The 25796-nt window shown below is 42.1% G+C and overlaps 1 protein-coding gene across 1 annotated transcript in view; it reads left to right on the forward strand.

Moving 5' to 3' along the window:
* LOC143984175 (class I histocompatibility antigen, F10 alpha chain-like) overlaps positions 1-24489 on the forward strand; it is a 43398-nt gene extending 18909 nt beyond the window's left edge. The window contains exons 4-6 of the mRNA XM_077484475.1: positions 6723-6998; positions 12767-12864; positions 15396-24489. Coding sequence (XP_077340601.1) covers positions 6723-6998; positions 12767-12864; positions 15396-15413 — 392 coding nt within the window. The 3' untranslated portion in view covers positions 15414-24489. The remainder of the gene's footprint in view (positions 1-6722; positions 6999-12766; positions 12865-15395) is intronic.
* The last annotated feature ends 1307 nt before the right edge of the window (positions 24490-25796 follow it).

The following is a 25796-nucleotide window of genomic DNA, read 5'->3' on the forward strand; positions in this document are numbered from 1 at the left end:
GACCACAACAGGTGAGTGTCTGAAACGACAGCTTCAGGTAATAGATGTATGCCTGTATATTTATAATACATGGTGTGTTTTTTTATTTTAGGTGATGTGGATGTTGTGGAAGAAGAAACAGATTTCACAAGTGCAAGTGCACACATCCTCATCGGGGAGATCATAGTGTGCAATAGGGATTTACAGAAGATCAAGGAAGACATCAATGAAGTGGAAAAAAGACTCAAAAACATCATTGATATTTTAGGCAGAATATAAAACTAAAAAATTTTACTAATTGTTTATATTTTTCTTAATTTTTCAAAAAATTTTGAAAGCCACATTTTGAAGATGCACACAGTGTGTCAGCATGTGCTATCTGCCATCGCGGGATATCAATGTATGCGTTTTGTGGGTGCAACCCTTTCCTCGCAACTCAAGTAGCTGAGAGGAAGAGGATTTCTCTCCTGATCCCATGGCTAAGGTTAACATGTGCTAGATACCCCATGATGGTAGCTAGCACATGTTAACCTTAGCCATGGGATCAGGAGAGAAATCCCCATTTTGACTTTCAATTTGTGTGCATCTTCAAAATTTGTCTTTCACAGGTGTGACATCACATGTGAATGTGCACAGAGTAAAAAAAATTCTACTCAACAATGTGTGGCTTCTTCTTTCAATGCCCAATAGCAGTTTTTTGAGTAAGTTGATGTTTACTAAAGGCAAATCCACTTTGCACTACAAGTGCACTTTCAAGTGCACTTGTAGTGCAAAGTAGAGTTTCCTTTAGTAAATAACAGCCAGTGTGCTTTATAATTTGCAACAATCATATTGATTGTCGTAAGGAATATGACCGGCTGGCCATTTTCCCTGAAACCATTTTCCACCACTCTTCTGGCTCTGGCCAGCCGGTAGTTAAAAACCCTCTGGTCTGGGGTAAGGATCCTCATCGGGAACAGCCACATCAGGTGGTCACCCAGCCCAAACACTTCATCAGCGAGACAAATGGCAGACCAGCCACGTTGTCTTCCGGAGGTGGCAATCCCAAGCCACCACTCTGGAGCCGTCTGTAGAACTCCATCTGACATCCGGCCATTCTTACCTACGTCCACATAGAGAAACTCATATGTCGCCGACACCACAGCCAACATCACAATACTATTAAACCCCTTATAGTTGTAATAGTATGACCCCGAGTTGGGGGGTGGGACCATGTGGACGTGTTTCCCATTAATTGGCCCTCTGCAGTTGGGAAAGCCCCACCGCTGGGCAAATTGGGAAGCCACAGTCTGCCATTCCTGTGGTGTTAAAGGAAACTGGAGTAACACAAGAAAAAAAAAATACTTTTGCATATACTTATATTGCAAGCAGATTAGACACAAACATTCTTGGCCAACATCAGTATAACATTTATTTGAAGGAGTATTTAAAGAAAAAAATCTAAGGTCCACTTATCAGATTCCTCACCCCCTCTGATGACCCATTGTAAAAAATTTACGGGGGGGGGGGGGGGGTGGGAGATGTTTTGGACAGGTAACCCTCTCCACTTCATTGAGAGTTGAATGCATAAATAATGTGTGTTACTTACACTATTGGCAGCCCACTGGACAGGTAAGAAGTGTCATAATACAAAACTATAAATACACACTGTACAATTTTAAGCACATTTTTACATTCTGAAATTACCTATCAAGATAATAGGAGAACAAAACTTTAAACAGTACCATTTGAAATGGTACCAAACATGAAATGGTACCAAACATGCTTTGGTGAATTCATGCAGAAATCTGACCACAAAAGAGGTAGGTATAGTGTGTATGGGTTTGGCAAAGCCAGCAGATAGAGGATTGGTATCGGTTGACTTAGCGGTTGGGGGAGGGAGGGTTCCAAATGATTTTGGGACCCCCAAAAAAAGCCTCTTGCACTCTGCCTGAATTTAAGGACATAAATAACATTTGTATACATTTTAGGGGGTGTTTAGTGTAAAGCACTACTATGGAGCGGACAAAATACATTACGTGACTAAGCTAGGTGTGTATGGGCCCAGGATAGCATTCTGGGGAGGTTAGTGAAGGCAAATATGCATAAAGGATAAAAAAGAAACTATAATAATACATTAGCAAACATTAAATACACATAATGTTATGTTAAAGGAGAAATCATACCTTAATATTGTCCTTCTGCAGGACCTGAATGATGGCAGAACAGGTCTCTGGAATAATGATCTCCAGAGCTTGGGGGGAGATGCCTGTCGAGAACTTGATGTCCTGCAGACTTCCCCCTGCTGCCAAGTACCGCAACGTGGTGACTAGCCTCTGGGAGTGATGGCTTTCCGCATGCAGGTGTTCTGCTTCATAATATAAGGGGACAGCAAAGCCAACAAACGATGAAAAACGGGTCCGTCATCCGGAGATAATTCCTGAAATCAGGATTATTCTCCCGGATCTCCCTCAACGAGGCATATGAGAGAATTGGTCACGCTGGAGCAACCAATTCTTCGTCCATGAACTCCTCCTCGCCCCGTTCATGGACTGGACTTGGGTCAAAGCAAGAACTCCAACACCAAGCCCCTGCACAGCATGAACTCTACGATGAGTACGTACCCGCAACATGGCTTCAAAATGGTCAGCTGTTCAGAACGAACTAACAGAACGCACTGAAAATCAGAAAGGCCTGAGAAGAGCAAGCTGAAAATCAGAAATGAGCGGACAAGAACGCACTGTAAATTTAATACGTAATATAAAAATACGCACTGAAAACCAGATGCAAACTGACTACGCAAACTGATATCCAGATACGAACCCACAAGCACAAACTGAAGAGCAGTAACGATCTGAAAAGCATGAGGCTGAAAAGCGCAAATCGTCTCTCACCAAACTTCTACTAACGCGAGATAAACATGAGATTAGCAGAAGGAGCCCAAAGGGCGGTGCACTGGATATTGAACTTCCTCTTTATAGTGAAAAAAATTGGACCCCCGTTCTTATGGTGAAAATGAAAAATGAGGAGCTGCAGCCTCTATCAATAAATTCATCCCAAGGTAAATCTAGAAGAAATGTGAAAAGGAGGGGATAGGTATGGTGCTGCTCTTATTAAGAGGTGACCTACAACCTCTAAATATTTGAGGGTTGTGTCTCATGGATGCATTTAGTGCAAAAAGTGACTAAAAGTGCAGAAAATAAATATTTGTATATTCACAAAAATCCACAAAAAATCTTACTGTGTAAACTTACTAACTTCCTTAAAGGGGTTGTAAAGGTAAATATTTTTTCACCTTAATGCATTCTATGCATTAAGGCGAAAAAACATCTGACAGTGCCTGCGCCCCCAGCCCCCCCGTTTTACTTACCTCACCCCTCGAAAGTCCCACGCTCCTCCCCGACTTCCTCTTCACCACTCAGCCTGGCCGCTGATTGGCTGGAGTGGATGGATGGAAAGCAGCGCTGCCATTGGCTTGCGCTTCTGTCAATCACATCCACCGACGCGGAGCGCTGAGGGGCGGGGCCGTGTGATACAGCGAGCGCCTATAGCCGCCGGCTGTATCACGGGAGCACGCCCGCAGGTGCTTCTCACCATGCGAGGGAGCTCGCATGAACGTGAGAAGTACCTGCGGGAGGAAGCAGAGACAGCCGCCGAGGGACCCCAGAAGAGCAGGTTCGGGGCCACTGCAAAACGAGCTGCACAGTGGAGGTAAGTATAACATGTTTGTTGTTTAAAAAAAAAAAAAAAATTTAACTTTACAATCCTAAGTACTAAGTTTACACTAAGTTTACACTAAGTTTACACAGTAGGATTTTTTGTGAATATACAAATATTTATTTTCTGCACTTTTAGTAAATTTTTGCACTAAAAGCACCCGTGACAGCGCAACCCTCAAGTAATTAGAGGTTGTAGGTCACCTCTTAATAAGAGCAGCGCCATACCTATCCCCTCCTTTTCACATTTCCTCTTTATAGTGCCGTCATACGTATTGTCGGTCGGCGCGTTCTTGACGTTTGGAATGTCCGACAACATTTGTGCGACCATGTGTATGCAAGACAAGTTTGAGCCAACATCCGTCAGAAATAAATCCAGGATTTCGATTTTCGGAATGTCCGATTGTGTGTATGCGCCATAAGAGTTAAGTCCAAGGAGCTGCATGACATCTCCTGGGCGTATCTTTATTATTTCCATTTCACAGGTTTGGGAATCCGAGAGGTGAGAAACACACAGAGCAGAGCAGGTCCCTCTTTCCTCTCCCCTCTGCTGCCCATTCACAGAAGTCTTTGTATTTTGTGAATGCGTATGCATAATACCAAGGCTCCTGTGATTGGGCAGGAGGAAGGGAGGGCCTGGCATAGCAGCTCAGATGCTAAATGTATGAGAAAAAAAGGGGGGGGGGGGTAAAAATCAATTATTTAAAAATAAATCTGATTATTTTTAATTTAAATCAGATTCTTTTGATTTTTATCCAATTGATTTTATTAAAATGCTTTTGGAGTACAAATATATCTAAATATAGTTTTCTATTTAAGATGCATTATTCATTTAGTGTGACAATGTCACAGTAACCATGAGATAAAACACATTTCATGAATATTCCTTTATCCCATTGTTTTGCAAATCTACGTACACGGCAAACTGTATGATTGAATCGGTTCTGATATCGCTGTTTACTAACCCGACAGCTTATTATTCTAAATAGGAAACCTTCATTTTGTTTGAAAATATTAAAGATCCTAACTACCAGCAAGAACTTACGTTTAAAGAGTACCTGTCATTTCAGATCCATCATGGCAGCGCCTCTTAGCGGGCATCCACTCACCTGCTGCTGCCACCTCCCTCACTTTGTTGTGTCACTGCCACATCCTATTAAAGTGAATGGGACTGTCGAGGAGTCAACAGCAAGTAATAGGAGCAGCCACTGTGGGACAGAGATGACAGTTGCTCTTAAAGAATTATGATTTAAATTAAGTTGATTTAACTCAAATCTTTTTACTAATGATTTAAATCATGATTTAAATTGTGATTTAAATCGACTTGATTTAAATCAAATCCACCCCGAAGAAAATATTATTTAACCACCTCAGGAAGGTTTTATCCCTTCATGACCAGCCCATATTTTGCTGTTTAGCACTGCGCTATTTTACCTGGAAATTGTGTGGTCATGCAATACTGTAAGCAAATTAAACTTTCATAATTTTTTTCACACAAATAGAGCTTTCCTTTGGTGGTATTGGATCACCACTGGGTTTTTTTGTGTTTTTTTTTTTTTGCGATATTTATGAAAAAGACCAAAATGTTAAAAAAAAACAATATTTTCTACCTTCTCTTATAAAACATGTCCAATACATTCTAATTTTGTCTTAAGTTTAAACCAAAATGTTTTCTGATACATGTCTTTGGTAAAAAAATAAATCCCAATAAATGTATATTAATTAATTAATTAATTTCATTTCTTGAGGCCCTAAAATGCCAGGAAAGAACATATTACCCAAATTACCCCTTTTTGGAAAGTAGACAGTCTTAGGCATTTAGTAAGAGGCATGGCGAGTTTTTGAAGTTGTAATTTATTGTCATAATTGTTTTATAAATGAAGAAATTGAATTAAAAAAGTCAGTTTTTTTTTTTTTTTTAACATCCTGTCACCTGTGCAGTACAACATCATCACATGACTTGTCTGGTGGTGATGGGGGAAGCTGACAGGTGACAACCTTTTTTTTTTTTTTTTACAATTATTGTACATACTTTTATCAGAGTCACACTGTACTGCTCTGAGGGGTGATCAAAGATTTTAAAATTTTTTGAAGATCATTATAACAGCAATGTTTTCAACTGTTATAAATGTGTTAGCCCTTGTACACACGGTCGGAGATTCAGACGGAATGTGTCCCATAGGACCGTATTGTCGGATAATCTGACTGTGTGTGGTCTCCATCGAACTGTTTCCGTCGGAATATCCGATGGACCAAGTTTTCCAACTTGTCTATAAAATTTTCCGGCAACATGCTCCGATCGGACATACTCCGATCATGTGTAGCCTACTCTGACGGACAAAGTGCCACGCATGCTCAGATCAAATTCCTAGACCAAAGCTATTGGCTACTAGCCTGAAAGTAGTCCCGTCCTAACGAAATAACGCCATCACGTTATGTACAATCGGATTTTCCGACAACTTTGTCTGACCGTGTGTATGCAACAGTTTCGGACAAAATCCGTCGGACAAAATCCGTCGGACAAAATCCAACGGATTTGGTTGTCAGAATGTCCGACCGCGTGTACAAGGGCTAAGTGTTGAGTGTTGGTACATTCATAACAGCTGTGATCACTGCTGTGATTAGCTACAACTAATCACATGGTACAGGGTGCTGCGATTGGGCCAGGTACTATGTGATAGCTGTGGGCCAATCACAGCATAGGAAACACAACTGTTATGAATGTATTCATTCATAACAGCTTTGTTGACATTGTGACATGGTCACTGGGCCCTGGGTACCGGGATCTGCAATCTGCAGTGTCCGGTGAACACAGCAGTCACGGTGGGGGGCAACCTAAACTGGAGCAGGCACTATGACGCACTTGTATGTGATTTTGCCTGCATGTGCTGCCCCCCTGCATGATGTGTGCTGTGGTAGGCCGACAAGTGGTTAAACCAGCAGAGAAAATATCAAATTAGATCAAATTAAATAGCTTCTCACACACGACCCTCTTATAGACCTTTCCACCAGCAATTTCATTTGTCTTTGCTTTTATATTCTCCACAGTTCGTCCAGAGGTGAAGGTGTGGAGCCAGCAACTTTCAAACGGAATAACAAGACTTCAGTGCCTGGTGTACGGGTTTCACCCCCGACCTGTGGATGTGAAGTGGGTGAGGAATGGGAAGGATAATGTTTCTTCAGATGAAATGAGTCAAATTCTCCCCCATCCTGATGGCACCTATCAGATCAGAGTCAGTGTGGAAGTGCCAACGAAGGAGGGAGACACTTACTCCTGTCATGTGGACCACAGCAGTCTGGAGGAGATTCTCATTGTGAATTGGGGTGAGTGAAACAGAGAACACTAAAAGAGACAACATTATATCAAAGCGTGTTTTTATATACTCAGTCCTACCAATAAGACCATAGCTCATTGAGTTAAAAAAACGAAATCTCAATGTAACCAGAGCTCAAATACCCTCATAAATGACCATCTAACCCTGTCATTAAAATTACTCAGTTACTAATGCATAAAATAAAACTGTCTCTGCAAAGAAGAACTTAGATTCACAGGCAGAAGAATCCTCAGAAACCAACATTTAGTGGAGTGTTGAGTTTCTGACTAATAAGGATGTTTATTAATGTATGGCAGGACCGTTTTTAAGGCAGGGCAAAAGGGGCAGCTGCCCTGGGCCCTGTCATTGTTGTGGGGCCAAAGCAGCTGCCTCATACTTGCCAACTACCCTGGTTTAAATTCCCTCGTCCCCTGAGGTTTTAGTCTTGTGCTGTTTCCCAATATCTCAGTGTGAAGTGCTGCTACTAATGCTGCCCAGCTCTACCCTATTGCTGTGTAAAGATGACTCACCTGCAGACCCTGTGTTTATATGTACATTACCAGCATTCATATGTAAATAGCGGTGGCATTCATATGTAAGTAGGGGCAGCCGGCGGCATTCGTATGTATATCATGCCCCCCTGAGGTTATATCCACAGTAATCTCTAGCAACCAATCAACAAGCAGAATTCATGTTCTGTAACCTCTGGCAACTAATCAGTGAGCCGTAATGTGTGCTGTAACCTCTAGCAACCAGTCAGTGAGCGCTAATGATACAATATAACCTCTGGAAACCAATTGCAATAGCTGCCTGATCTGATTCAGTAAACTGATTTTGAGTCTAGCTGCTATTTATTGTATGTCTCAGAGCAAGTGGAGCGCAAAACTGCATGGAGGGAGGGCCCCAAGAAAAGTTTTGCCCAGGGTCCAATCAATATTGAAGACGGCCCTGATGTATGGGGAAACCTTTTTGAAAATTAAAATAGACTTAAGGAGTCAATCATATGCACCATGTCCCGCATAACAATAATATTAAATCCTTCCAACCAATGCAAGAAGCTTTTAATGTTTCAAGGGCACTATTTTTTCAATACCTACAATCTAGACACTTCAACCAGATGCAACAGAGGACTAAACTACATTTTCACAGAGCTAAGTTCTTTATAACAGTATTTAGTTCATCGACCTATAAAGAGGTCATATCCCACATACTGTATATACTACAGTATTGGGAGCAGAGATATGTATTACTATTTTAAGATCTGGGGCTAAATGGGAATGGAATTTAGGGCAAATTGCTGAGGAACAATGCCAAACCATCCTACTTAAAGTGATTGTAAAGTCTAGATTTTTAAAAATTTAAATAATTATACTTCCCTGTCATGTGCAATAGTGATTCAGGCTCCTCCTCTTCTCTGTGTGTCCCCCATAGCAAGTCCCTTGCTATGGGAGCACAAGTGAGTACAGAGCTATGTGTGTCTATGGAGCCCCGCTCCAAAGACAGACATAGTGTGGCTCGTCCCGACCCCCTGGTCCCTCCTCACACCATTTGATTGGCAGCAGGAAGAGCCAATGGCCCCCTACTGCTGCCTGAGTCCCTGTGACAAGTGGAAGAGAGGGGGGAGAAGACTGCAGTCTGGCACAGCGCTGGATCCCCCACAGGCTCATGTAAGTGTTTACGGGGGGTAGTTAGTGGGGTGTTTATTTACCTTAATGCATAAAGGTAAAGAATACCCAGCCTCTAGAAGCTTTTTAACATCTTCCATGTCTCCCTTTATAACACTAAATGGCTTACACAACTGTTTATCCTCCATGGTGTATATGGGACCCCACAAGGGCTACATACATTTTGTATATAGAGATTCCTCTATTTTCTCTAAATGTTGTTCCACAACAAGTAGTCTCGATACTATACGTTTTTCAATTTATACTTGATTAACCACACTGGAGGGCAGGGGAGGCACTAAGAGTATTATAGACCCCCAATGTCTTCATAGAGTACTTGTCACCTGCCCAATGCTATCAAATAGGGACCTTATTAGCACCCTTGTGATAGTAAGAAAATTAAATGTTAAAACAAAATGTAAAAAAGTACAAAAAATAACAAAATTTATTAAAAAAAACTAAATTAATCACTTCAGCCCCAGAAGATTTTACCCCCTTAATGACCAGGCCATTTTTTGCAATACCGCTGGTGATCAGAGCCCCCTTCACATCTCTGTAGAGTAGGCGACCTGTTCAGTGTGATCCCTGTCTGCAGAACAGGTTAGGTATCGCTGAGGACACTCCTGCACTCCTCACTGACAGCCTGTGCCCTCTCCAATGCTTCGTCCAACAGACTGACCCCGGCCTGGACTCCTTCCCCCGCTTCCTTCCCCCAGGACCCTCACTCACATGATGATCATCATCAGTCATTCAGTGTCCCAGACTCCCGTGCCGGCGCCGGCAGGTCCCCTCATGTGGAACGGAAGCTAGGAAATGCAGTGCTGGAAGGCGGAGCAGCTAGTAGAGGAAGTCACAGCTTCCTCCTCTGAATGCCTCCCTGCAGTTGATTGGTTGTTAGGATGTTAGGTGGGCCTAGCAAACAATAGTTCTAACAGGTGGGCAGCGGCCAGGACTTGGAGAGTAGCCAAACAGTCCAGGAGGTGTGTGACCCCTGCAGGCAATGCTTCCTGTGTGCCACTGGAGCCTTCTCTCCCGACTTCTGTCTGCACCTCCTACTATGCTAGACAACAACAAAGCCTGGGGAATGCCCAGGAAAAACCCAAGCCTACTTACCACCAGCTCGCAGACAACCAAATTAACCCGTCTAACAGTGCGTTAAAAACAGAGGTTTAGCTGCACGCATTTGCAAATGCATGCGTAAGCCACAGAGCCTCGTCACAGCTCCCTGATATCTGTGGTCCTAACACTAAAATATGAGTGTCCCCACAGTGGAGGCACATGCATTCTAATGGATAAATGAGGGCAGATGGACTAAAGGGGAGCCCACCCCTTCTTATAGGTACAGGAGCACACCAAGCACCCAGCAAATTACACTATGGCTGCAAAGGTGTTGGTGCGTTGCTGGACCAATACAAATACCAACGTGATAATGATACCAAAAACTTGCCACCGGCCTCATCTATAGCTGGCTATAGCATTAAGTAGCATTGGAAGGCTGAAACAGATAACAACAAAGCCTGGGGAATGTCAAGGAAAAAACCCAAGCCTACTTACCACCAGTTTGCAGACAACCAAATTAACCTGCCAAACAGTATGTTAAAAACAGGGGTTTAGGCAGCACACATTTGCAAACCCATGCGTAAGCCACAGAGCCTCGTCACCTAACACTAAAATATGAGTGTCCCCACAGTGGAGGCACATGCATTCTAATGGATACTATGCTGGAGCCGGCACCTGCTTCAAGGCATGTCTGTGGTGGCCGACCCAGTCAGCCTCTGCCAGGTGGCCCTGGCTGTGCGGCAGTGCACCCTAGTTTGCCTTGTGAACGGCTCTGGCCATGCCCCTCAACTTCCCACATTCCCCTGACAGCTTAGAGCTCCCACATTGCCCTCAACTTCCCACAGTGCCCTCAAGCCTGCTGCAGAGCCTTCAGCCCACCAGAGTTCACCCAAACTCCCTCAGTGTCCCTCAGTCCCTACAGGGCTCACCAGTCTACCCCAGTGCCCCTGGACAGCCTTCAGCATACTGTAGAGACTAAGGATGAGCCGAACACCCCCCCAGTTCAGTTCGCACCAGAACTTGCGAACAGACCTAACCTTCATGTGAACTTTAGAACCCTATTAAAGTCTATGGGACTCGAACATTCAACATCTTAAGTGCTAATTTTAAAGGCTAATATGCAAGTTACTGTCCTAAAAAGTGTTTGGGGACCTGGGTCCTGCCCCAGGGGACATGGATCAATGCAAAAAAAAGTTTTCAAAAACAGCCGTTTTTTGGGGAGCAGTGATTTTAATAATGATTAAACTGAAACAATAAAAGTGTAATATTCCTTTAAATTTCGTACCTGGGGGTGTCTATAGTATGCCTGTGAAGGGGCGCATGTTTCCCGTGTAGGGATGAGCTTAGAGTTTGGGTCGAACTCATGTTCGACTCGAACATTGCCTGTGAACAATTTGGGGTGTTCGCGGCAAATTTGAAAAGCCGTGAAACACCCTGTACAAGTCTATGGGAGAAATCTAAAGTGCTAATTTTAAAGGCTAATATGCAAGTTACTGTCCTAAAAAGTGTTTGGGGACCTGGGTCCTGCCCCACGGGACATATAGCAATGCAAAAAAAAAGTTTTAAAAACATCAGTTTTTTCGGGAGCAGTGATTTTAATAATGAATAAAGCGAAAAAATAAAAGTGTAATATTCCTTTAAAATTCGTACCTGGGGGTGTCTATAGTATGCCTGTGAAGGGGCGCATGTTTCCCGTGCTTAGAACTGTCCCTGCACAAAGTGTAATTTCTGCAGAAAATAAAAGTCATTTAAAATCACTCACGGCTGTAATGAATTGTCGGCTCCTGTAATACAGAGAACACTCATTGAAAGTCATTGATAAAAAAAAAGCGTGGGGTTCCCCCAAATTCAATTACCAGGCCCTTCAGGTCTGGTATGGATATTAAGGGGAACTCCGTGTCAAATAAAAAAAAATTGACGTGGGGTTCCCCCTAAATATCCATACCAGACTCTTTATCCAAGCACGCAACCTGGCAGGCCGCAGGAAAAGAGGGGGGGGATGAGAGAGCGCCCCCCCTCCTGAACCATACCAGGCCACATGGGAGAAATCTAAAGTGCTAATTTTAAAGACTAATATGCAAGTTACTGTCCTAAAAAGTGTTTGGGGACCCGGGTCCTGCCCCAGGGGACATGGATCAATGCAAAAAAAAGTTTTAAAAACGGCCGTTTTTTCGGGAGCAGTGATTTTAATAATGATTAAAGTGAAACAATAAAAGTGTAATATTCCTTTAAATTTCGTACCTGGGGGGTGTCTATAGTATGCCTGTGAAGGGGCGCATGTTTCCCGTACTTAGAACTGTCCCTGCACAAAGTGTCATTTCTGCAGGAAAAAAAAGTAATTTAAAATCACTTGCGGCTATAATAAATTGTCGGCTCCTGTAATACAAAGAACACTCAATGAAAGTCATTGATTAAAAAAAAAAAGCGTGGGATTCCCCCAAATTCAGTTACCAGGCCCTTCAGGTCTGGCATGGATATTAAGGGGAACCCGGCGTCAAGTAACTTGCATATTAGTCTTTAAAATTAGCACTTTAGATTTCTCCCATAGACTTGTACAGGGTGTTCCATGGCTTTTCAAATTTGCTGCGAACACCCCAAATTGTTCACTCTTCGCCGAACAGGCGAACAGGTAATGTTCGAGTCAAACTCGAAGCTCATCCCTAGTAGAGACCTACAGCCCCCAACAGAGACCCCCCCCCCCCCCCCCACAGTTACCTCCAGCTCCCTCCAAAAACCTCATCCATCATTTATGACACGCAGCTCCATCCAAAACCCTACAGCATTTCAGTACAGATTGTTTTTTTAATTGTATTAGTATAAACATTTTACTGTTGGGGCAATGGGGGGTTTTGGAAGCGTTTACTAAGACCTGGTCTCAATGGAACCACTGCTCTAGAAGGGAAGAGTTTAATGAATACAGAACTTCTTTCTTTTGAGTCTTTTAAATGTGTCTAGAGTTCAGTTTCAACAAACGTCAATGTGTTAATCAGAACACCTATGAGTACCTTTTGGTGTGGACTTCCAGTATAAACACTATCTTATGTTTTCCCTATAGTTCCTCTCTCAGAACACTTCCGAATCCGTGTCGTTGTCGTGGTTCCTCTTGTTGTGATTGGTCTTGCTGTTTGTATTGGGATAATGGTCTATTTTAAAGTAAGTGTTCATGACTTTTTTTTTACTGGAAATTGTATTGTCTAATTATAAACTAATGATCTATATGAAAACTACCTTGATTATTATTTTTTTATATTGGGTCATCTACAAACAGAAGTCATCACATTTTTGATGAATATAAGTACTGTAGCTGCACTATCTAAGACCCCTTTAACATGGGGTGGAATCTGCTTTGCTCAGCAGGGGATCTGTCCCCTGATCCCCCTGCTGAGCAGAGCACAGCGGGTGCATGACAGGTAGGTGGCCACTCAGTTTATATACAGCAGACACAGACAGAGCCCACTCTGCTCTGTCAGAAGTTGGGTATAAACTGACTAGTGTCAATTTACACCAGATTGCAATTAGTGGACCGGATCAGATTTGAAGTAGGCGAGTGTAAATGAACACAAGTCCGTGTACACCCACCGGTCCATATAGATACATGGACCATCTGATCAGGTCCACCTGAAAAACTGACAGGCAGACCTGATTGGATCACCCGTGTGAAAGGGACCTAACATAAAGCTTTGTGTTCAGGGCCATTTATAATGGGACATTGACTGTTTTAGAAACATTATATTAGTTAAAACCAGGGCTTCTGTTAGAAATCAGGGGGCCCTTATACATCTTACCTGACATACCCGCCCCCTCCCCCCATCTGAAAGTGACTGAGGACTGAGGCTTCCCGCTCATTCACAAACTGAAGCATAGTAAACAGTTTACTATACTTCAGTAAGGAATGGACACCGGAGGGATTGGTTCTGATCACTCACTGTGTTCATTCACAAAATGAAGGGGCCTGTAAATTACATATTTACTGGCCCCTTCTCCCACTTTCCATCTTGAAACATCCCCCTGTGTTCCCACAGCAGCTGCCAGCATAATAGAAGAGGAGGGGATCCAGCAGCGCTGCAGGGGAAAGGGGCACACAGGAGGTCCGGACAGCAGATAAAAGGGGTTGATGTGTGGGGGTAAAGAAGAGGGTAAGCTGGCAGCGCTACAGGGGGAGGCAGAATATGATCAGTATCTGCAATAAAACAGTACAGCCAGACCTCCTGCTCAACATGTGCTCGGCCGACCCTGTTTAACTGATGAGGCCCGGGCCCAGTACAGGAGGGCTGGCTGTACTGCCTTATCAGCAGCCCTGGTTAAAACCCCTATAATAATCACAGCCGGAATGTTCTAGAGGTCTGAATCTTTCAGAAAATGTCTGTGAAGATTTTGTATGTAGTTTTTTTTAGTCTAATTTCCCCTTGTATTTGTTTCAGATAAAAACAGACAGTTTGAACAGCTGAATGAGGCTGTTCACAAGATGCACCCAAACAAATTTGGCATCTTTTTTTCCCCACAAATAGAGCTTTCTTTTGGTGGTATTTGATCACCTCTGCGGTTTTTATTTGAGGCTGGATTCACACCTATGCAGTTTTAGTGCTTTTTGCATTTTTCAGATTTGCACTACAGTCCATTTAACATGGATTCCTATGGACCACGTTCTGTAGTGCAAATCTGCAAAATGCAAAAAACACTAAAACTGCATAGATGTGAATCCAGTCTTATTGCGCTATAAACAAACCAAGAGTGTTCATTTGGAAAAATACGTATTATTTTTAATTTTTTTGCTATAATAAATATCCCCGAAAAAAAAATATAAAAAAACATTTTTTTCCTCAGTTTAGGCCGATACGTATTCTTCGACATATTTTTGGTAAAAAAAATAAGCATTTATTGATTGGTTTGCGCAAAAGTTATAGCGTCTACAAAATAGGGGGCTAGATTTATGGCATTTTTATTAATAATGTTTTGTTTTACTAGTAACTAGTAGTGACTGCGACATTATTGCAGACACATCGGCCACTTTTGACACATTTTTGGGACCATTGGCATTAATACAGCGATCAGTGCTATAAAATCGCATTGATTACTGTAAAAATGTCACTGGCAGTGAAAGGGTTAGCCACTAGGGGGCGGGGAGGGGTTAAGTGTGTCCTGGGGAGTGTTTCTAACTTTCTGGGGGATGGGCTAGCAGTGACACGACACTGATCGCTGCTCCTGATGACAGGGAGCAGACGATCGGTGTCCTGTCACTAAGCAGAACGGGGAGATGCTGTCTTTATATCGGCATCTCCCCGTTCTTCAGTTCCATGACACAATCGCGGGTATCCCCGTGGGCATCGAGTCTGCGGGTTCCGCGGGCACGGTCACGGGGCCCTCGGCAGGCGCTTGCGCGTGCACGCCGGGAAATTCAAAGTAACGTACGGGTACGTTTCATTGCCCAGCTGTGCCTGCTGACGTAAATATACAGGCGACGGTCGGCAATCGGTTAAAGAAAATCTTAAGATTGACATCTATGTCATCCTCTATATTATCTGCCTCCCTGTTATCTGCTCTCTACACAGAACCTTCTATGGGGGAAACTGCAGTATGTGTGTAGGAAGGCTGTTGTCTCCATGTGCTGTATATACTGAAATCTTTGCATAGAAATAATTATACCATGATCTTCCCAAATATTTAATCGTTTCACTGTTTTACAGATGTTGTGTTTCAGATGACAGCCTTTATGCCGCCTCCAACAACCAGCACATCTGACTCTTCATAATGGTATATTATAGGTGGAACATTACAAAAACTACAAGAGGAAAAAAGTTGTTCTTTTCCAAGTAGATGCCACCAATTCCACCATTGTTCTGTAGGATTTTATTTAATACAACTTGTGCACGGGTGGCACCCTAGTGGGGACGCTAAGAACCAGTGTTTATTCACCACTGTTCATTTTGACATCACAGTTCAATTTAGTTTTAGTTACAGTCTTTTGACTAAAATGGCATTTTAGTTTTAGTTGTATTTTGAAACGTAACAAAGTAATAATAATAAATAATAATAGTAATAATAATAATAAAACTTTTTTATTATTATTTATTATTATTATTGTTTATTATTTTTATTTATTATTGTTTATTATTATTATTATTTATTATTATTAATATGTTACGTTCCATTTATTTAGATGTGGCATTCGTTAATTTGTAACTTCGGATAAATTCATATTAGTTACGCTCATTAACAGCAAATTTTTCTGTAAAGTCCAATACAGTACCTATAATTTAATAGTTATTTATTATTAGTTAGTTATTTGGATTATCGAATTTATTGATTTTCTTATTATTTTCGAACCTTCCGTATTTCCGGATTTTTCGAAATTCCGAATTTTTGGATTTCAAATTTTTCCGAAGTTCCAAATTTATTCGAAATACCGAATTTTGATCATAATGAATCACATGTAAAAAACAAAAAACAAAACAAAAACGAATTTTTTTTTCGGCAGTGCACTTGTCTACTGCCAAACATTATATACTCCTGGAGTAAAAATCTAATAACATGTTTATTATTTTATGGTTTGAACATGCATTACAGGCACAAATTTAGCCGTTGTGATATAAGTTCAGTTTAGTTTTAGTCATAGTCTTTTGACTAAAATGTCATTTTAGTTTTAGTCATACTTTAGTCATCTGAATTGTTTTAGTTGGATTTTAGTCACCGGAATTGTTTTAATCGTATTTTAGTTGACTAACATAGTATTATTTTAGTAGACTAAAATAGTGTTAATTTAGTAGACGAAAATATTTTAGTCGATGAAATTAACACTGCTAAGAACTACACTCGCTAATTGTCTAAACTTTAGGCAGTTTACGGTCATGCATTAAGGCACAAAAAGCGGGCAACAGCTAATGCGGTTAACCCTTTTGTAACCCATGTCTAACTTATTGCACTGTTAACACTAAGCACTCAAGACACTACAGTTAGGAAGCACCACTTCCCAGGTGTGCAGCATATAGGAACTGGTACCACAGAGCACACACAGAGGGACAATCTAGCCCAGTGTTTCTCAACCGGGGTTACGCGGAACCCTAGTGTTTCACAAGAAGTCCCCAGGGGTTCTGCGGCGATCTACCCATCAATCACAGACAGCTGACGGGTAGATCGGGTCTCCTTTAACACAGGCAGAGTAGCGCAGGAAGCATCTGTAATAAGTTCTCTTTCATATTGTGCTGCTCTCCGACGGCCCCTCCTTTCCTCCCATCCATCCTAACAGCTTGTGACTTCACTTGTGATAGACGAGAAGAGAGGAGGGGCCAACGGGGAGCAAAGGGGCAGCTTCCCACACTACTCTGCATTTGAAATGGCTACAACAGTGTACCCGTGTGCCCCATGCCCTGCTGTGAGTGTGAGCTTATGTGCCCCATGCCCTGTGATGTGCCCCATGCCCTGAGATGTGCCCCATGCCCTGAGATGTGCCCCATGCCCTGAGATGTGCCCTATGCCCTGAGATGTGCCCCACGCCTTGTGATGTGCCCCACGCCCTGTGATGTGCCTCATGCCCTGTGATATGCCCCATGATGTGCCTCATGCCCCGTGATGTGCCCCATGCCATGTGATGTGCCCCATGCCCTGTGATGTGCACCATGCCCGGTCATGTGCTGTGCGCTGTTCCCCATGCCCTGTGATGTGCCCCATGCCCTGCCATGTGTCCTGTGATGTGCCCCATGCTCTGCCATGTGCCCTGCCATGTGCCCCATGCCCTGCCATGTGCCCTGTGATGTGCCAATACCCTGCTGTGTGCCTTTAATGTGCTCTATGCCCTGCCGTGTGCCCCATGCCCTGCCATGTGCTGCTGTGAGCTCCATAATCTGCCCTGTGCCCTGCTGTGAGCCCCATAAAATTCCCTGTGTCCTGCTGTGAGCCCCATAATGTGCCCTATGTCCTGCTGTGTGCCCCATGTTCTGTTGTGTGCCCCATGATGTGCCCCACTTTCTGCTGTTTGGCCCATGATGTTCCCCATTTTCTTCTGTGTGCCCCATGTTCTGCTGTGTGCCCCATGTACTGCTGAGAGTCCCATAATGTGCCCTGTGTCCTGCTATTTTTCCATTAATGTGCCCAATGCCCTGCTGTGAGCCCTGTAATGTGGCACGTGCCCTGCTTTGTGTCCCTTGATGTTCCCCATGTTCTGTATTGTTCCCTGCTGTATGCCCCTTGTGCCCCATGTTCTGCTGTATGCCCCATGATGTGCCCCATGTCCTGCTGTGTGCCCTTTGATGTGCCCCATGTCCTGCTGTGTGTCCCTTAATGTGCCTCGTGCCCTGCTGTGAGCCCTGTAATGTGCCATGTGCCCCTTGCCCTGCTGTGGGCCCTGTAATGTGCTTTGCTGTGTGTCCCTTGATGTGCCCCATGTTCTGCTGTGTGCCCCATGAAGTTCCCCATTTTCTACTGTGCACTCCATGTTCTGCTGTGTGTCCTTATTATGTTCCCCATGTTCTGCTGTGTGCACCATGGTTAGCCCCATGCTCTGCTGTGAGTCCTGTAAGGTTCTCTGTACTCTGCTGTATGCCCCTTTTGCCCCATGTTCTGTTGTATGCCCCATGATGTGCCCCATGTTCTGCTGTGTGCCCCTTTATTTGCCCCATGTTCTGCTGTGTGCCCCATAATGTGCCCTGCTGCCCCCATGTTCTTCTGTATGCCCCATAATGTGCCCTGCTGCCCCCATGTAATGTGCCCCATAATGTGCCCTGCTGTCCCACCTGTATTGTGTCCTGATCTCCTGTGCTCTGCCCTGCTGCCCCCTGTACACTGCTTATCTCCAGTTAAACCCAGAATTGAGCATCTGTACAGAAAATAAAGCTGTAGATCTGAACATCATTTCAGGGGTTCCCCGAGATCTCAGACTTTTTGCCAGGGGTTCCCCGAAGGTAAAAAGGTTGAGAAACACTGATCTAGTCAATCAAATCCTCAGATCCACCGCAAATCTGCATTGTAATAATTCAGTTGAGAAACAGCACAAAGAACTCAGATAGCTGTAGAACATGAGTCAGCACAGAAAAAACTTAAATCCATTTGTTAGGAACGGAATAGTCTTGAACTAGTGAAGCCCATAATTGTAAAGATAAGTGCACTTTTAAACAAAGCACATATTCTTTTTGCACCCCCACTGTGCTAACCTATCCCTCTTCCCATAACCATAATTATCTTGAAATTGTGCCTAAGCCCTTGTACACACAGTTGGAGATTCAGACGGAATGTGTCCGTTCGGAACGTTTTGTGGGATATTCCGACTGTGTGTGGTCTACATCGGACTGTTTCCATCGGAGTATCTGACGGACCAAGTTTTCCAACTTGTTGGTAAAATTTTCAGACAAAATGCTCCGATTGGACATACTCCGATCATGTGTAGAGAATTCCGATCGGACAAAGTGCCACGCATGCTCAGATCAAATACCTACACCAAAGCTATTGGCTACTAGCCTGAACGTAGTCCCATCGTAACGAAATAACGTCATCACGTCGGATTTTCCGACAACTTTGTCCGACCGTGTGTATACAACAGTTTCGGACAAAATCCGTCGGACAAAATCCGCCGGACAAAATCCGACGGATTTGGTTGTCGGAGTCTCCGACCGTGTGTACAAGGGCTAAGGTCTCCAGAATTTATTGATATCCCATTGCTGATCTTGCATGTTCTAGTCCTGCTTGCAGGTTAGTTTCCCGTTGGGCTATATGTGGCCAACTCCTGAGGCAAGCTGGTGCACCCTAGAGGCCATGGGCATGACTGCATGGTAAGTTTGTCTAAGGGCCCTTTCACACTGGGGCGTTTTTTCAGGCGCTACAGCACTAAAAATAGTGCCTGTATAGCGGCTGAAAAAATCTGGCCCCTTTCACTCCAGTGTGAAAGCCGGAGGGCGTCCATGTACTCCCTCCCAGCAAAGTAAGCCTTAGCTGTAGCCATCTTTCGGCTATAGCGCAGGCGGAAACTGGTTAAAATGTGTCACTTTTTCTCCACCAAAGCTGACCACTTTCAGCTTCCTGTTCTAACAGGTAGTTTGGTTTAGAATGTATAAAAGGCTTAAAGGGAATATATAGTGTTTTCCATATATTTTATTTATTTATGTATCATGTCCAGAAGCATCATTTTGTATTTATTGAGATTGCATGTAAATTTTCATGTTCTTATCCAACCTAAAACACATATGATTTGGCAGCTGGTCTTAATACACTGTATTAGACCCATCCTATTAGCGTGACTTTAACCACTTAAGAACCGGAAGGATTTGCTCTCTTAATGACCAGGCCATTTTTTGCGATACGGCACTGCGTCGCTTTAACTGACAATTGTGCGGTCGTGCAACGTTATACCCAAACAAAACTTCCCCACAAACAGAGCTTTATTTTGGTGGCATTTGATAACCTTTGCGGTCTTTAGTTTTTGCACTATAAACAAAAAGACCAACTATTTGGAAAAAATAACTTTCTGCTATAAAGCATATTAAGAAAAATATAAAAAAAAAAATGTATTCATCAGTTTAGGCCGATATATATTCTACATATTTTCGGGAAAAGAAAAAAGGCAATAGGGGTATACAGGCATACCCCACTTTTAAGTTCACAATGGAGTTTATTTACTAAAGCTGGAAAGTGCAAAATCAGGCTCACTTCTGCATAGAAACCAATCACCTTCTAACCTTGGCTTGTTCAGTTAAGCCTTGGTAAAAAAAACTGGAAGCTCATTGGTTTCTATGCAGAAGTGAGCCTGATTTTGCACTTTCCAGCTTTAGTAAATAAACCCCATTGTGTACTTAAAAGCAGGTTATGCTTGTATTGATTGGTTTGCGCAAAAGTTATTGTGTCTACAAACTATGGGATAGATTTAGGGACTTTAATTTTGTTTTATTGTTTTTACTGGCAATGGAGGCGAGCTGCGATTTGTTTTGGGTTTTTTAGCCGGACTGCGACATTGCGGCGGACAAATCTGACCCCCAAATTACACTTTTTTGGGGACCAGTGACATTATTACATTGATCAGTGCTATAAAAATGCACTGATCAACATTTTATACTTCTCTCCCCTTCATTGTCCCACCACTTCATTCCCTGGAAGGAGAGAAGCAAAGTTTTCCTGTATAACTTACAACTCTTTCTTAGTCAGAGCTTACAATGACACATCCTTTCTGTACCTATGTGGTGGTGTTGGTGCCAGCGCTAATCACATGGTAGAAAAAAAAGTGAGTAACATGATCCCACTAGAAGTTCTGGAACTTCAATCCCAACAGGGAATAGAACAGTAAGGAATTAAAGGGAAGGCGAGTAGATTCAAAAAGTGAGACCGGCATTAAGGTGGACCTGTTACTTTGCCCTGCTTGGGCATGGCACAGAGCCATGTAAAGTGTGCTAAAATGAGCTCTTACTTTTATTTGTAATATCTTAGTGGGCTAAAAGGGATTTAAAAAAATTAACACAAAAAAACAAAAATACAAAATCATGTATGAACATTTGGTATTTTTTCTGTTATCACTTTTCTGTTTCTAAAAAGCTTTCCACTAAACTTATGTTTGATTTTGTGATGGATATGCGACATGTAAATACCTTCTGTTTTAAGAAGGCTCTATGGTGCCTAAAGAAAAAGTCTAAATTGGCCTTAGTATGTGTGTGTGTGTATATATATATATATGTATGTATATGTAATTTTTTTTTCAGTAAAAACATGGTAAATTAATGTTAATGAAGATTCTGGCTCAGGCAGGCCATACACAAGTAAAAAAATTGTGTAAAAAAAGTGAATGATCTGTCAATCAAAATTGTCATTTCGTTTGTCCATAATATTGTGCCATGATTGTTTTGGAAATTGAATTTGATGGAAGAGTGATGCAATGTAGTTTGACCTTGCAGATACTCCCTTACTGTACACTCCAACTTTGTCTTTAAAGTGCTTGTAAAAGTCTCTTTTTTCCCATAAAAATTATAAACATGTTATACTTACCTGCTCTGTTGCAGTTGGTTTTGCACAGATCAGCCCCGATCCACCTCTTCTTGGGTTCCTCTTCGCTGCTCCTAGCCCCTCCCTTCTGTTGAGTGCCCCCACAGCAAGCAGCTTGCTATAGTAGAACCCGAGCTGAGCAGCATTCAGACATGGAGCCCCAACCCAGCCCCACACCCTGTCTCCAATGATTGGCTAGCTGACTTTGATTGACAGCAGAGACAGCCAGTGGCACCACTGCTGTGTCTCAACCAATCAGGAGGGAGAATATCGGATAGCTGAGACACTCGTGCATATCGCTGGACAGAGAGGGACCTCAGGCAAGTGTTAGGGGGCTGAGGGGGGCTGCTGCACACAGAAGGCTTTTTATCTTAAAGCGGAGTTCCAGGCTTTTTTTTTTTATTAAAAGTCAGCAGCTACAAAAAGTTTAGATGCTGACTTTTAATAAACAGACACTCCCCTGTTCCACAGTCCAGTGATGCGGCCGCATGGAGCCCCGCTTGTTTTTCCCCTCCTCTCCTCGCCGCCTCCACTGATACTGTGGGCATACGGCGCATGCATGAGTCGTGCTGCGCTCTCCCAGTGGACAGGCAATCTTCTGGGACCTGTCACGTGTCCCAGAAGATTGCCAAGAGGGAAGGGCTGCCTAGGGGAAGAGGAGGAGTCGCTTAGGCGGTCTGTAGCCGGAACCAGAAAGTGGGACAGGAAGTCCCCTTCAAAACGAAGCATCCACTCCCCCCCCCCCCCAGAAAAATGACATGGCATGTAAGGGGGTGAGGAGTGCTTAAAGCAGCAGTTCCACTTTTGGATGGAACTCCGCTTTAATGCATAGATCACATTAAGATAAAAAACCTTCTGCCTTTACATCCCCTTTAAATCAGATGAGATGAGGTGACTACGTCTGGAAGAAGGAATCCATTCTTTTTGACTCATGATGACATTTTAAAGCAAAGCATCCTATTCATGAATGTATAAATGTATATTGCATTGCATTATATATTTTCATTGCAATGAGACTGTGTGATGGTGAAAAACGTTCATGACAGTGAACTTTCTTGTCCTTACAATTCTTTTAATTTTGTCCTTACAGTCCTTTTTTTATTTATTTTTTTTATTTTTTTGCTACGTCAGCGAATTCTCTAGAGGGACGTAAATCAACTTTTCATTCATCACTGTCTCCTTTTATCTTCACATCATTGTAGCATCTCAATATATATCAAAAATTATCAATAACAATTAGATTAGATATTTTTCCCTTATTAAATTCATATCTTTTATTCATCGTACACCTCTTTATTATTTCCCTTCCCATTACCCATCCCCCCCCTCTTTTCCCCAGCTAAATGTCAGCATTTTCCTGCTCCTCCTATCCTCCTCCCAAATTGGTCTACTATGGTCTTAAATATTCTGCGTAACTCCAATCCTTCTTAAAATCTTTCCAACATTCCCTTTTTTTTATTACTGCTTCTCTTTTATTATCTTCTCCACTACTCAACTATTCCATCTTATATACCTCTTCAACTGCATCTACCCACTCCCACATCGTTGGACTTTCCACCTCCTGCCACTTTTTAGGGATCAATTTCTTCGCTGCGTTAAGGAGGTGTGGGATAATAGTTTCTTGATATTGTTTTTCGTTACTCTTTGTTCCGTGGAGAAGTACAATCCAAGGATCCGCCTTCACGCTTATTTTAGTTATTTCTCTTATCTTTTGCAAGATCTTACCCCAATAAATTTTGATTTTTGGGCATCCCCACCATAGATGTGCCATTGTGCCTTACAGTCCTTTTAATTTTAATTTTTTTTTTCTCAAACAAGTCCCCCATTAACAATTAGAAAATTGTTCGTTCTTAAAAAAAATTCAAACACATTTGCCTATTTTTGAAAGCCGCGCACAAATCAGCTGACGTTGTGAGCACAATAATTATTCAAAGATTGAACAATCACTCTTTCAACTTGAATTTTTGTTTGTTTTTCTGCTTGTGTATGGCCTGTCTAACTTCTTATTAGCCACACAAGGACTTCATTCAGTAAACTACTGTAACAGTATTATGAGAAGGAGCAGTAAAGGAGAACTATTGTGTTGCGCAACAAAGAAAGAAATGTGTTAAAATATGTAACATATGAGTAAATATGGCTTTCCCTGTGTGCCTGTATAATTATATATATATAATAAATTTTTTAAAAACTATACAGAGACACAAGGTATTTTAGAAGTTAAAAATAACACTATACTCTGGTTTAAAACATTTTTTATTCAAGTTTGTATTCTTAACTCCAAATCTCCAGATTCTTTTTTCGTTGTTGCTGTGATCTGTCTCTTCCTGTTAGAGGGTGGCTACATCCCATCCCCATGGTCCGGCTGTGGACTATGAACTATGGGATTTGTAGTGTACATAGAGTAGGATGTTACAGGGAGAGAGAAAAACACAGAAACAATTTAATGAAAAAAAAAAAGGTTTACTTGGCCATTAAGTAGTAGATGTTAATTGATTATTTTTGGAGAATAAAGATATTGGGGTTATTTACTAAAACTGGAGATTACAAAATCTTGTGCAGCTCTGCACAGAAACCAATCATTTTCCAGCTTTTATTGCCAAAGCTTAATTGAAGTTAGAAGCTGATTGGCTACCATGCACAGCTGCACCAGATTCTGAATGCACAAGTTTTAGTAAATCTGCCCCATTGTTTAGTATCATTTTAATGGACACTGACAATGTTATTTATGTCACATCAGTCTCTTGTACATGTTTCTTGTATCTATTTATTCACGTGTATTGTTTATTATACAGTTGATGCATTTGTTATTTAAAATATATTTTTCAATATTTGTATTATCTATATTTGCTGTGTTTGTACCTAAAAAATAAAGACAAATTAAAATGGCACTCCACTGTTTAACAGTCCAATACCAGGATCCAATATTGATGTTGATAGATCCACTTTTTCCAAATTTTTTCTTCTTTTTTTGGATCCCACCACAGATAATAGCTTGGCAGATCAGACACACAAATGGTATCCCTAATGCAAAAGCACTATGAATGTGGCGATCCCTGCTATTTTAGTATGCCCTTAACCACCAGAAGGTTTTACCCCCTTCATGACCAGGGCATTTTTTTCTATGCAGCACAATTAAGCGGTCATGCAACGCTGTACCCAGATTAAATGTATATACTTTTTCCACACAAATAGAGCTTTCTTTTGTTGGTATTTGATCACCCTGTTTTTTTATTATATAAATGCAAAAAGAACAAACATTTTGAAAACAAAATATTTTTTAATTTCTGTAAAAACATTTGCAATAAAAATATCGAATTTATTAATACATTTAGGCCAAATAGTATTCTGCTACATGGTAGAATCAAAGAAGGAATACATTTGCCAAGGGGACTTTGTCCCCTTGGCAAATGTAAAAAAGAGTGGTCCCAAATAAAGTAAGTAACAATATGTTAAAAAATACAACATGTATTTCATATTTCATTTCAAATCAAACAAATTTTGACATAATATATGTTGTCATGTTAACATATCCCAGTAGGCATACATTGCTGGTAATGGTGTATACACATAATTACAGAAGCGCTAAAGTTGTTATATTTTTAAAGATGTAATCTCTATGCGTTTCATGGAGGAACATCCATTTCTTTAGGAGACAGCCAAGTTTGGTTTGTGTGTATACATCAATTGGAACAACAAAAATATAGAGGCACTGTGTGCGCCATCAATTATGTGGAGCTAACTCCACAGAGTAGGTTCTAACCGGGAGCTGATGGTGGCAGGCAAGTCTGGAGCTGGGACGTACAAGGGCAAAGAGAGGGAAAAAACCCTTTAAAAAGTAGTCAGAGGAGACCATAGTGAAGACCACACCATCAGTGTGGTAACTGGAGTAGCAGGAAATAAAGTATTTTGTTACATCAAAACTGTGTGCAAAACAATGTGTAATGTGTGTACTGCTCCATGGTTCGCTAAGTCTATCGGCAGGTACCAGCCATTCATCATTGGCTGGGACCTGCTGACCAACTTGTGCTGTACTGAATCACAGCACAGATGGGGAGGCGGGTGCAAGTGCGCCCTACCTGGAAGTATATGTACTGATCTGAAGCAGAGCGGCAGCTCAGCCACAGTATTTTTAC

The sequence above is a fragment of the Lithobates pipiens genome, unplaced genomic scaffold (assembly GCF_037356315.1).
Source record: "Lithobates pipiens isolate NorthernLeopardFrog02 unplaced genomic scaffold, aLitPip1_a1.2 Scaffold_1, whole genome shotgun sequence".
Taxonomy (NCBI): Eukaryota; Metazoa; Chordata; class Amphibia; order Anura; family Ranidae; genus Lithobates; species Lithobates pipiens.